This window comes from Charadrius vociferus, unplaced genomic scaffold (assembly GCF_000708025.1).
Source record: "Charadrius vociferus isolate BGI_N301 unplaced genomic scaffold, ASM70802v2 scaffold370, whole genome shotgun sequence".
NCBI classification, from domain to species: Eukaryota; Metazoa; Chordata; class Aves; order Charadriiformes; family Charadriidae; genus Charadrius; species Charadrius vociferus.
The window spans coordinates 3,468,657-3,480,981 of NW_009646744.1; the positions used below are offsets into that span (position 1 = coordinate 3,468,657).

The 12,325-nt window shown below is 48.8% G+C and overlaps 1 protein-coding gene across 1 annotated transcript; it reads left to right on the forward strand.

Moving 5' to 3' along the window:
* The first annotated feature begins 323 nt into the window (after positions 1–323).
* SLC25A48 (solute carrier family 25, member 48) lies at positions 324–11,730 on the forward strand. The gene is given in 7 exon segments (XM_009891018.1): positions 324–370; positions 872–917; positions 4,360–4,431; positions 5,014–5,266; positions 6,473–6,721; positions 7,958–8,091; positions 11,608–11,730. Coding segments are annotated over 7 exon segments (924 nt in total).
* Positions 11,731–12,325: the final 595 nt, after the last annotated feature.

Sequence of the window (12,325 nt, forward strand, 5' to 3'; positions counted from 1 at the left end):
CATGGGTTGACCAAGGACATGATGCTCTTTTCAGTTTCCATCCACTAGGAGTGAGAAATTTCATGTGGTCTCTACAGCACTTGGGGACACTGATTTACATGGAGACTTGCAGATGTGGAAGCAGCACAAACTACCCACCAGCTCCACAAACACCCTGAAAACTGCCAGTGCTGTTTGCTTGAGCACACAAACCCACGTCCTGGCCACGGCACATGGGTTGCTCCGCCCTCCCGGAGAAGGGGGACACCAAGCCGTGCTCTGCCCCGCCATGGGGGCTCCTGGCAGTGAGCGGCATGGGGAAGTGGGCAGGACAGTGTGTGGGAATGGGCCGGTTTCTCCTGGAGAACCATGGGGAATGAGGCTGGATGGGACTGTAGAAATTGATACAGAGCAGGATCCTCTTTATCTGAATCATCCCTGACAGATAATTCTATAAACTGCTCTTAAAACAGCGAAGGACCAGAGTTCGCAGTCCCCATCAGCAGTTGGCTCGCTATCCGAGCCAGGAGAAAGCGTTTCCTTGTGTCTAACCTGAATCTCACTGTTTTGAGGCTAAATATTTGCATGATCTTACAAGAGTAAGTTCATGGACAGGACATACAAATCCCCCACCTCCTCCTCTCGCTTGGATGCCTTTGAGATGTAAAGTTGATGGAGTCCAGGGGAGTATTCAGGGGAAGATGCGCAAGTGTTTCTGCCCAGCTTTTGTCTGTTGTCAGAGAGAGGGCACTGCGCTGGGCGCTGCTCTGGCCCAGTATGGCTGCTCCTATGGAAATCTCTACTAGAGGATTTATCTCCTATAAAGCCATCGCTTCCTGTCCCGTCACAAAAGCTTCTTCAATGTTTCGTGTAATACTTTGCTTTCATCCCCAGGAGCCGCCAGCGTGGTTGTGGGCCACCCCCTGGACACGATCAAGGTAAAACATGTAGAGCCATGCTCTCACGTCACCACCCAAAACCGCCACCGAGGGGGAGGTGGCTTCTCTTCAGATGACGCTTCAAAAGACCTTCACTTCTCCCACCACCCCAAGGGGGAATTTAGCCTGGGTAGAAATGTTTTTGTAGACTTTAGCCTTTGTTCCTCTCCAACGCTCATTTCGAATGAGAAACTAAAAGAACTGGCTGATACGTGTGAGTTCCTCCGGTGAGGATTAATGGTGAAAATTAAACCTGGCCTTACTTAATGTGTGCTTTACCAAACAGTTCTGCCAATGTTTTATTGAACTTTGCCACGGACAAGTATTCAAAGGGCAACGGGGGAACTGTATTTGTTTTGCCGCAGGCACATTTTTACGTGTTTTCCTCGTGTCGGCAATGCTGGAAGGGCAGAGTACCGAAATTGTTATCCCAGGGCTGTGAGATGCGATATTTACTATTCCCACAAGACAATTACTTGGCAGAGGGAAGGATTTAGAGATGTAAGAAGATAGTTGCTAGCCTGATGCAGACAAGCCCACGCACACACCAACACAGCCTGACCCGACCAAGCTGACCATCCCTACTGATGCAGAGATACAGAGGCAGATCCTGTTCTTTTGCCTTTCTCCTTTTGTACAGCGCGTGAGGCATCCCTGGGCAGCTTTGATTGCTTCAACTGCTCGGCCCATCTCCTCTGACGTGGTTCAAGCCAGGGTTCAACCAGGCGGGGCTGTCAGATGAGAGACCCAAGAGCCCGTGGTCCTCTTTGCACCTTAGAGACCCTTGGGGGGTGATGGGGAGGAGGCAGGGTCCAGCGCGGCCAATATCGCATCCCTTCCCCAGCCATCACAGCCATCCCCTTGCACACAGCCGGCTCTCCTGGGATCAGGAGATGGCCCGCCACTGTTATCCTTCCACAGCTGATCAGGTGAGATCAGCGCCAGGAGCATCGCTGTGTGAGGATGGGCACAGACCACCCCAGAGATGGGTGCTGCCCGCACCATCCCAGCGATGGGCAGGGGCAGCGCGGGCAGGGTCTGCCCGGGATTGCCAAGGCAATCCCCATCTCGGGCTGGCCGTCAGGGCGTCATTGCCAGATTTGGGGGATTTTGGCAACAACTGTGAGAGGATCCTGCTGGGAAGCATTGAGTTTCTGGGTGCCAAGAAAGAGCGAGCCCATCCTTCGGTGCTAAGAAAGACAACTGTCAGGCTGACCCCTCTGTTGCCCTTGGCTTTGGACGTGGCCTGGGAATACCAAGTAGGCAAACTTGTTATCTTTCCAAATTTAGCGGAAGGGAAAGTGGAAAGGAGAGTTTTTACACGGCACTAAGCTCAGCGGCATTTGCAGCCTCTGGGGGATGGGGGTTCTTCCCCACCTGGAGGAGAGGCCAAGACTTGAAGGAAAGGTTGGATGGGGTCTGTGGTATCCACACCGTGGTTGCCATCGAGCAGGTCTCCTCCTTCAGCTGGGCCCTTCCCAGAATCGCAGCTTCCATCAAACCCAAGCAGCTGTTTTTCCACAGCCTTGCAAAACTCTAAATAGTTTTACATTTACTTGCTTTTCAGCCTCCACGCTGCATTCATTTCTGCAGGACTTTCTTCAGTTTCTGGGTGTCATCTAAGGACCCCGTCTAATTAAAATGTACCAGAAAGGAGAAGTTTCCTGAGGAATATGCATACTGCTCCCCGCTGAGTTTGACAGAGATGCCAGCAGGGATTTCAGTGTTGGGTGTTAACAGCTTAGCTAAGGGGCATATGTGCGAGGAGCAGCTTGTGAGGACACCCAGTTGCCCTCAGTTACTCAAAAAATGTATTAACTTGAACTTCTAAACACCTGGTTACTGTGTAAAAGAAAAAAAAACAAGCCCACGGAGGCAAAATGGAAATGGTTGGACTAAGCGTACAAATGAAGCCAGGAGGGAACGCAGGGCTGTGCACCGCGGTCACCCTGTCCCGAGGGTGCAGCCGGTCGTTCCCCCCCCCATCCGCGCTACCCCCGGCGTGAGTCACGGCACGCACAGGTCTGCGCCCCCGGCCCCGGCCTGCCTGCGTTGCACAACCTGTCCTGCATCCGCCGCCGCCAGCATCTTCATGTACCGGCTTGTTTATAAGGGCTCGGTAAATATTCATTTGGCTTTCGCTGCTGCCTTCTCGGTGGCCTCTGGCCAGGCGCGGAGCGGTGCCCGGGGGCAGACGGCTGCACGCAGCAGCCCTGGGGTGAGGGGTGAGCCCTGCTTCGCTCCTTCTCTCTCCCCAGCCAGGGTCTCGCCGTGGCACCCCACCAGCGAGGCTCTTGCGGGGCTCTGGGCCAAGTGATGGTGTCGTTCAACCTGCTCTTTGCTGTCCAGAAGCTCTCCCCAGGCACGAACTCCGGAGGATGCTCATTCCTTAGGGCTTTAAATTCCCAAATAACGTTCCCGCTTCACGCTGGTGTAAGTCGGGGCTGAGCCGCTGGAGGGGACTGGGCACTGTCCCTCCAGCACAGGTCAGCACTCTTCCCTCCAGGCTTCGTTTTGTCATTCGTGCTAGAAGAAATGCTGATGGATATAGATATGGATATGAATATGGATATGACCAGAAATGCTGTCCCCACTCCCTAAAACCATCCCCCATAGAGCACACGTGAGCGTCTTCCTATAAAAAATGAGCTCCGGCCTCAGCCGAGATTAATTGCTGAAGCCCCAGGTCCTGCGAACCAAACAGGGTTTCCATTTCCTCACACACCTCTAAGCCCCCAAACTCCATCACTTTTTAGGACTTTTTTATTGCAAACTTGTCAGCAGCTTGAATGAAAGATGATCTAAATATACGTGTGCATATATATATATGTGAGAAGGGGAAAGCGTGTTGAATCATACAGGCTTTGTCGTGATTTACACGCCGTTTCTTACAGCTGTTGGAGGCATTTTTTGGAAGGCGTATAACCGCTGCTTTCCAGAAACAAAATGTCTTTGTTGGACATGATGTAGAAAACGTAATTTTGAGTGAAGCGTGGAGAATTTCTGAGACGGGACTCAATTCTTTTGGCTCCGTTTAGTATCGCTATGTCTTCCTTCCTCCTTCAGCGACACATCCCAACCGCCACTGAGAGTCCCCAAACGGAGGAGACCACGTCACTCTCCAATTTCCACATGAATCAGGACCTTGCCAACGCCAGCGCTGTGCCGGGCCGGGGCAGCTGCTCTGGACTCGAGAGCAATTTGACAGTCATCGATTCCAGATGTTGCAAAAAGCTTCAGACCTCTGTGATCCCATTTAGCCCTGCTTCTGGCAAAGTTCGAGGGGGGTGGATGCGCGTATATCTTGTTTTATTGCTCTGTTTTCTTTACAACTAAGGAAGGATCCGTTCTCAAAGCAAAGTACACATTGTTTACGTAGCAAGAGCTTTCACTGGGCTGGAAGCATCGGGTTTTAATTGCATTTTATGAATGTCTTTTGCAGACTCGTTTGCAAGCGGGACAAGGGTATGGAAATACACTCAACTGTGTTCTCACTGTGTACAGAAATGAGTCTGTAAGTACTTTATCTTACCTAAAATGCGCTGGTAGAAAATGCAAATAGATAAATAGGTAAATACATAAAGCAATTATACAAAATCACTGTTGACACCAGCAGTTCTATGAAGACCAATAAAGCTGGTGCAATCGAGCCTATAGATCCCTATAGCCTTCTCGTGCTTCACTCTAAGGTAACTCTTTTGGTTACTCCTATAGGGAAAAGACAGATCCCCGGCAGGGAGTGATAAATGACACTGCCCGTGTCTCCGCATGGGTCGGGGTGTTATGTCCAGTGGCAGCTTTGCCCGTACCCGCTGGCAAAGCTCTGCTGGAGGTTTTTTGCCAACTTTGGTAGTGCCAGGACAGAAGCTGCCGTGCGAGGGACTTTTACGTGGGTTCCTGTGCTTTCAGCACATCCCATATTCTGCACAATTGTTACAAGTCTTTAGCAGTATGAATTAATTATTGTTGTCCTGGTTTGAGGCGCAAACGGTTGGTTCCAGGAGACACCTGCTACTTGTACTGACATTTCTGGCGGCATAGACAAGTTGGGGTTTACGCGTCTCAGTGCTGTTTGCTCTTAACTCCTGCTGGGTAGGTGGCCGGCTTCTTCAAAGGCATGTCCTTCCCGCTAGCCAGCATCGCTGTCTACAGCTCCGTGGTGTTCGGTGTCTTCAGCAACACACAGCGGCTCCTCAGCCAGCTCCGTCACGGAGACCCGGCCCGTGCACCAGTGCTCGCCGACGTGGCTCTGGCCAGCATGGTGGCAGGGTTCATCTCCGTGGGCATCGGCACTCCTGTGGACCTGGTAAAGATCAGGCTGCAGATGCAAACGCAGCCATACATCCAAGGTAGGAAGCAAGAGTTTCTTTTACCTTTCTCTGCCAGTCCTCGGTGTTTACCGAGAGCTTTAGGACAACTTTGCTTCAAGGCCCAGCTCTCTGCTGCCCTGTGCCACCGCCATTGAGCTAAAGGTGCTTCCTTCAGCCTCAGGGTGGACCCCATCCTGCGCAGGTTGAGGGGAGGGTTTTTATCAATGACATTGATCGGATCTCCGCTGGTATTTCCAGCTGATTGGGATCTATAATGAACACAGGGGCAGGTCTGCTCAGGAGCTGCAGGAGCCACCGTCCACACGCGGCCATGGGGCAGGAACAGCACGTCCCCTGGAGATCCCACCAGCAGCACCACAGCCGCCAGCTGTAATGCCAGCTCCTCATCTACTGCTGCACACTCTCAGTCCCACATATATTTGCCCATAAACCCCCAACATTTCCCATGCACATTGGAAAACCGCTGTCTTATTTGGGGCAGGGTTACAAGTACCCAGGCGCAGGCAAGGCGGGTCAGGAGGGGACACCGGTGGGGTGGCAGTGGGCAGCTGTGACCTCTCCAGAAGCTGTAGGCAGAAGGAGCTGCTTCTGCTCGAGGCGGTGGCTGATTTTCATCACCGGCTGCCAGCGGGGAGCGAACCCCACCATGCACAGCCCAAGGAAGAGGCGGCGCAGCTTCAGAGCTCAACAGCTTGGATGTCAGCAGTTTCACAAACACCTTTCTCATAATTACAGTTGTGGTGTTTAACCGTGGAATAGTGCTGTTTCTGTATTGCTCTGATAAAATAACATTATGTCCATTTTTAAAAGCTTCCATGCAGCTTAGCAACATAATGCCCTTCCCAAAAGCAGCTCGGTCCTCTGCACCAGAAGGGCCAGCCTCTGAAGATGCCAAGGCTTTCAGAGATGCAGCTTGGCACCAGATGTGGTTAAAAATCCATGAAATTTGGGTGCGTGGATTTCATTTGGAAGTTCATTTGGAAATCTCACTTGGCACATATTGGGAAGCATGCAGAGTATCTAAGAAAAATCTGTCCTGAAGTATCTATATGTCTTTTAAAAACGGACCTAAGTCTTCTTTCTAAAAACCTTTTTTGCCACGCTACATCTTGATGCCAGCAAAAGAAAATGGGTGGTGGCGATTTCTGCTGGATGCCACTGGGCTTTTGAGAGGAGTTCTGTAGCAATATAGCTATTATAACAGTTGTTATATTTTTTTGGCAGCAAACACAAAAGCGAAGCCCACAGTTCCCGGATTTCCCGTGTACCGAGGCCCGATTCACTGCTTTAGGACAGTCCTACAGAAAGAGGGGATAGCAGGAATCTACCGAGGCGTGGGAGCAATGCTGCTGAGGGATGTTCCTGGGTACTGCCTCTATTTCATCCCGTACACGTTCTTCTGTGGCTGGATTACCTCTGACGGAGGCATTTCCCCTAGTCCCTCCTCCATCTGGCTGGCGGGAGGTTTAGCAGGTAAGCCCCTATTTTTCCCACAACATTGGTAAAACAAGGACAGGAAGGTTCTCAAGGGTGGCTCCACATCCTTTTGGTCACCAGGAGAGGACATGAGGCTGAATGACCTTCCTCCCCTCGGGCCAGGTCCTCTGGCACCACAGCTGCGCTTTATGACTTGACAGACTTTATGGAAGTCACGTTATCAGATCTTCATCAGGCTCAATGTCAGCAAGAAGGAAAACAGCCAGTGCCTTCAACTCCTTGGATGTCCCACGGCAGCCTGCGTATCACGTTGCCAATGACACAGAGCAGCCGAGATGCCTCCAGAAGAGGACTTCAACCTGTTGGCTGCCCACCAGGAGGGTGTGCACCCTCCCTGCACGTAGCAGAAGCAGAGTTGACTGCTATTCCTCTTTTCCTTCTTTTTTTTTCCCCATGTACACCTGCCAGTAAGACTGGCACGTGCATTCCCCACCATCTGTAAGGTCACCCCTACACCCCCTCCCCATTTCTTGGCCATTTCTAAATTGCAGACCCCTAAAAGCAGCTCAAGCCTTAGCTCAGGTAATGATTACAAAATGCCCTCTCTGTTTCTCCTGCAAATAAACAGAGCCCTGGCCCATCTGAACAGCTTCTCTGGTATGCCCCCACACTCACGTAGACCCAAACAAGCTCTTGTCTGTCCAACTGGGCCATGTATTTCGGTCATATTCTGACCTTTTCTGAGAGGCAAAACATCCCGCTCAGCTGCAGGCTAATCAATGTAAATAGTTTCTTTACAGGAGTGACGATGTATCTCAGCTGCGTGGAGCCTAATCCTGGTTGCAGGAGATGGACCAGCCTCTTATTTGCATTCTCAGCTCAAACTTTGCTTTTCAACAGTATTATCTGAGGACTCCATTTTTTCTGAAATTGCCCCAACCAGCAGCTCCCTGCAGCGTGGGCTCTTCCCACGGCATGTCCATGCTCCACCAGAGGCACGGCAGAAGATGTGTTTGCTCCTGGGGGAGCACCTCCTGGGCCATCTGCATTTGACTGCCTCCCAGCGTAACCCCCAAAATCTCAATGCTTCTTCCAGAAACAGAGAACTTCGCTCCCAGAAATACTGTTCCTGTGCTTGAGCAGTGTGAATGCCCTGAAACGAAAACCCCGTGAATGTGATGTGGTAGAGGAGAGGTGAATTTCTGAGTTCACTGACCTACGGCCAAGGAAATAGAGAGAAGAAATTGTTCAAATACCTCTGCATTTTTCTAGGAGCCATTTCCTGGGGAACTGCTACTCCAATGGATGTTGTGAAAAGTCGACTGCAGGCAGATGGAGTTTATTTAAACAAGTACAAAGGGACCCTTGACTGTATCTTGCAGAGCTACCAGAACGAGGGCCTAAAAGTAAGTGATATTTGGAGTAAAATGTGGGCATTAGGGATTTCATCTTCAATTGGGAAATACAATGGTTGTTACAAAGCTATCGGCAGGGTTGAGATACAGCTAAAGCCAGTTACTGCTAAATTATAATAATGACAGTAGGTAATTGTAGTGCAGATTCTTTCTGAATCATAATAGTGAGAGTAATAACGCGCCTTACAGCAATGGAAAAATGAATGACTGGGGGTCACGGTCTGCTGGGGTAATGAACTTAAAATGACACTTCGTGCGAGTGCATTTAATTGTGGAGGTGATTTGATTTATCATAAATTAGAGGCAGAATATCTTGCCGCTGTGATTGCTTCGACAAAATGCAGAGGTCAAATGTTTCCCATTGACACCGATGTCAATGAGGATTGATCCCAGCGGGACCGCGCTGGCACCCAAGGTGCGTTTGGTCACTTTGGGCAACGCTTTGGTGGAACTGATGCTGCGGTTTGCACTGCTCACCCTCATTTTCCACCAAGATAGAGCTGATGGATTGAAAACGCTCTTAAATCAGAATTGCTTTGGTTTTGAATGCGAATAAGGGCTGTATGCCAAAAAAAACCCTTATTTCCTCTTTCTGACTTTGTCTATCAGTGTCATAAAAGTTGTTTGCTCTGCCTGCAAACTTTGCCTCAGTTGAATGTGAATGGCAGAGAAGCAGGGTTTGCGGCTTTATTGCACTGCCAATGCATGGCTATGAGAAGCGATGTCTTCTCATATTGAAATAAATCTGTATTTAAGTTGTCATCAAAACATCATGTGGGCTTTTAGCTCCAAAGTGTTAATTTGCACATTCCAAGGGAAAAGTAACAAGTTACAAACAGCAAAATAATCTGCAAAATCCCCAGTCAATGTGATTTAAATATTTGCCAACATGCCACTATATTGCAGCAGCTGTGACAGCAGCCAGCAGTCTGGTTCGGTTTTTGCCATTGAGAGAAGAAAGTCCCGCTCGGATGAAGCACAGGCAGCGGGAGAGATGCTGAAGATGGTGCTGGGGTGGTCGGCGGAGGGTCGGGGTGCCCCAGGCTCCATGGAGGCTGCCTGCCCTGAGCGTTCAGTTTGGCATGTAGTTTCACAGTAAAACACAGGATGGCTGAAAAGGGAATTTCCATGTGTTTTCCCTTCTCTCTCCATCCTCACCCTCATCCCCTCCCACCCTTATCCTGCCTGAATATTAACAACTAGTTCAGGCACTTATTTTTTTTGGTTGGGGTCTGAGCTGTTTGTGGTTTTTCTGCTCTCATGCCCGGACCAAAGCCGGCAATAGGATTGAGTAATAGCTGACGATAAGACCAGATCCTTCTCTCATAAGGAAAATCTTTCTATATGGTGGGAGACACAGAACTGATAAATGGCAAACCCGTTTTTGGGTCTGGATATTTTCATTCTGGGACAAAGGAAGAGCATTCACAGTGCTGAAAATAATTGCCTGGCACACACACACAAAAATGTAAATATAGCCCTTGTCTTTCTCCATAGTCAGGTGTGTTAATTCTGATGAGAAAAAAATATGTCTCTGGGCTTTTCTTCATAAATCTTCATTATTATTTATCTTGGCTCTCCTGTGTTACTTTATGGATACTGCAAAAATTTAAATTTCCTCCCAGAAAATTCTATCATTCCTAACAAAATAAAAGATCCCAATAAATCGAGTGATATCCTAAATATCCCAATACTGCAATTTCCCATTGCGAAGTCTATCCTAAACAATGTGAAGATGTTCTGATTCTGTCTGGTACAAGTCAGCGCCATGCGCTGGATTTATTGGATAGAAGATATGGTTGTGTTTAGCAGAGCTCAGTATTTCAGGGGAAATACTAGTAAGGTATTTAAATCTATGGGCTTCTTCCTTCTTCCATGCTTTCTTACAGTAGCTGTGGGAGTTTTGCCTTTGTCGAGCCTGGAAGGGGGCTTGCTTTGCTGATGTTACTTTTCATGTCTATTCTGAACTTCTGGTGTTTACATTAGTGACCGCAGCGATTAGCCTGGGTGCTTAACGGAGTGGTTTTGTGAGAAACAGGCGAGCAGAGATACTCCTTGCGATCACCGTTTTGTAAACAGGCTCACCCAGAGTGAGTGATTTGTGCACACCCTTGCACATACCAGGCAACGGTGTTTGTAACGAGGGGGATTTTCGAAAGGAGACAAGGCAACGCCAGGAGCGACAAGGGCCCCTTCTCCACTTTCTAGAAAGCACATTTACCATTGATGATGAGAGGGCTGGAGCACCTCTCCTATGAGGACAGGCTGAGAGAGCTGAGGTTCTTCAGCATGGAGAAGAGAAGGCTCCAGGAAGACCTTATAGCAGCCTTCCAGTACCGAAACAGGGCCTACAGGAAAGATGGGGAGGGACTCTTTACAAGGGCATGTAGTGACAGGATGAGGGGTAATGGCTTCAAACTGGAAGAGGGGGAGATTTAGAATAGATATTAGGAAGAAATTCTTTCCTGTGAGGGTGGTGAGCCCCTGGGGCAGGTTGCCCCAAGAAGCTGTGGCTGCCCCATCCCTGGAGGTGTTCAAGGCCAGGTTGGATGGGGCTTGGAGCAACCTGGGCTGGTGGGAGGTGTCCCTGCCCAGGGCAGGGGGGTGGAACTTGATGATCTTCAAGGTCCCTTCCAACCCAAACCATTCCATGATTCAAGCACTTAAAAAACGCAGGGTCTTGTGAGTGCCAGTATCTTTCCAAAAATACATATATTGAGCAGAATGGGGAAGTCTGGCTGTTTATATTCATATTTATTCTCTTAATGAAAGAAAACACTGGGATGACCTTAGGAAACTAAGCTTGACCTTAGGAACCCACATGTGAAAATATCAGCTTCTATCAAATATTTTTCCCAAAGCCAGTGGCAAGAGTTCATTCTCAGCAAGGCACAGAGTAAGTCTCGTTTTCTGCTTCTTGAGAAATTCTTTCTATGCTCAAAGGTGAGATCTGCAAAGTAGTCCACGTGGCACAGCGCCCGCATCGGCGGGGCTGGCTCACACCGCTCCCTCTCCACTTCCCAAACACCTTCTGTGCCCAACGACCCAGCCCCGGCAGTCAGAGCATTTGCTGCATGAAAGCAACAGCTTTCTTCTTGTACCCTTGGGGTTTTCACGATCCCTGTGTGCTTATGTATGCAAGGGGAAGGAGGGACTCTAGCTAAGCAGGACAATATTGGAAGATGTTTTAGGTTTCTTGCTTTCTGCTCTACACCAGGGGCATGTGGTCATTTTTTACCCTCTGCCTCTTGTAGCTCCTGCTGGCAGACAGAGAGGGGGGTCCACAGGGAGCATGGAGCTCAATGATACCAAACCAGTGACTTTTGCCATTGCGTTTCTGTTCTTCAGCACAGACTTCAGCAAAGAGCGGCAGTGAGAGCTTTATCTCCTGAGCAAACCCAAGATTTGGTTCTTCAGAATCCCACCATGACTTCGCTCAATGTTTTCTTCTTCTTCTTAAAATAGCCAGTATATTCCTATGCTCTAACCTTTCTCCATCCCCAACAGGTCTTTTTTAGGGGCACCACGGTCAATGCAGTGCGAGGATTCCCAATGAGTTCAGTCATGTTTCTTGGCTATGAACTTTCCCTCAAAGCAATGAAAAGAGACCAAACTGAGACCAATCCTTAACTTCCAGGTCAGCGCATAAAGACCCTCTAGCTTTATTAAAACTAGAGAATTAATCTTTGAAACAAATGGAGTTGCAATTGTATAGATCCTCTGAAAGTCAGATAACTTACATGTGTACCTACATTTGAATAGTCAAACACTTTTCAAATTTGGGTCTGTGGGATTCGGAGTGGACAATAGATGTGCCGATGGATTTTGCTTTCATTCCAGATCTCCTGGAATTGCATTACAACCCATTCTGATTGCTGGGATTGCTTTAATGAGTGAGAATCAGAAAAGAAAATCTGAAAGAAGAATATTCTCTAACATTGTCTAAGTTTGGAAATATCATTCTCGCTGAAGTCCCTGCACAATATCCTTTCCTTCTTTGATCCATCCACACAGACCTGAAGTTAAGCCCTTTCAAAGTGTCTTGATTACCAGCATAAAGGAGCAGCGTTAAAAATACCTGATTACAGAAACTTTTTTAGCAGTTAAATACTCAAGATTATTCTTCGCAGTCTTTGCTGTTTTCCGCCATACGTTATAAACCTCCTTCTTTCTCATTTCAAAAGTGTTGCCAAGAAGACCTGAAAGTCTCCTACTTTCCTGAGCC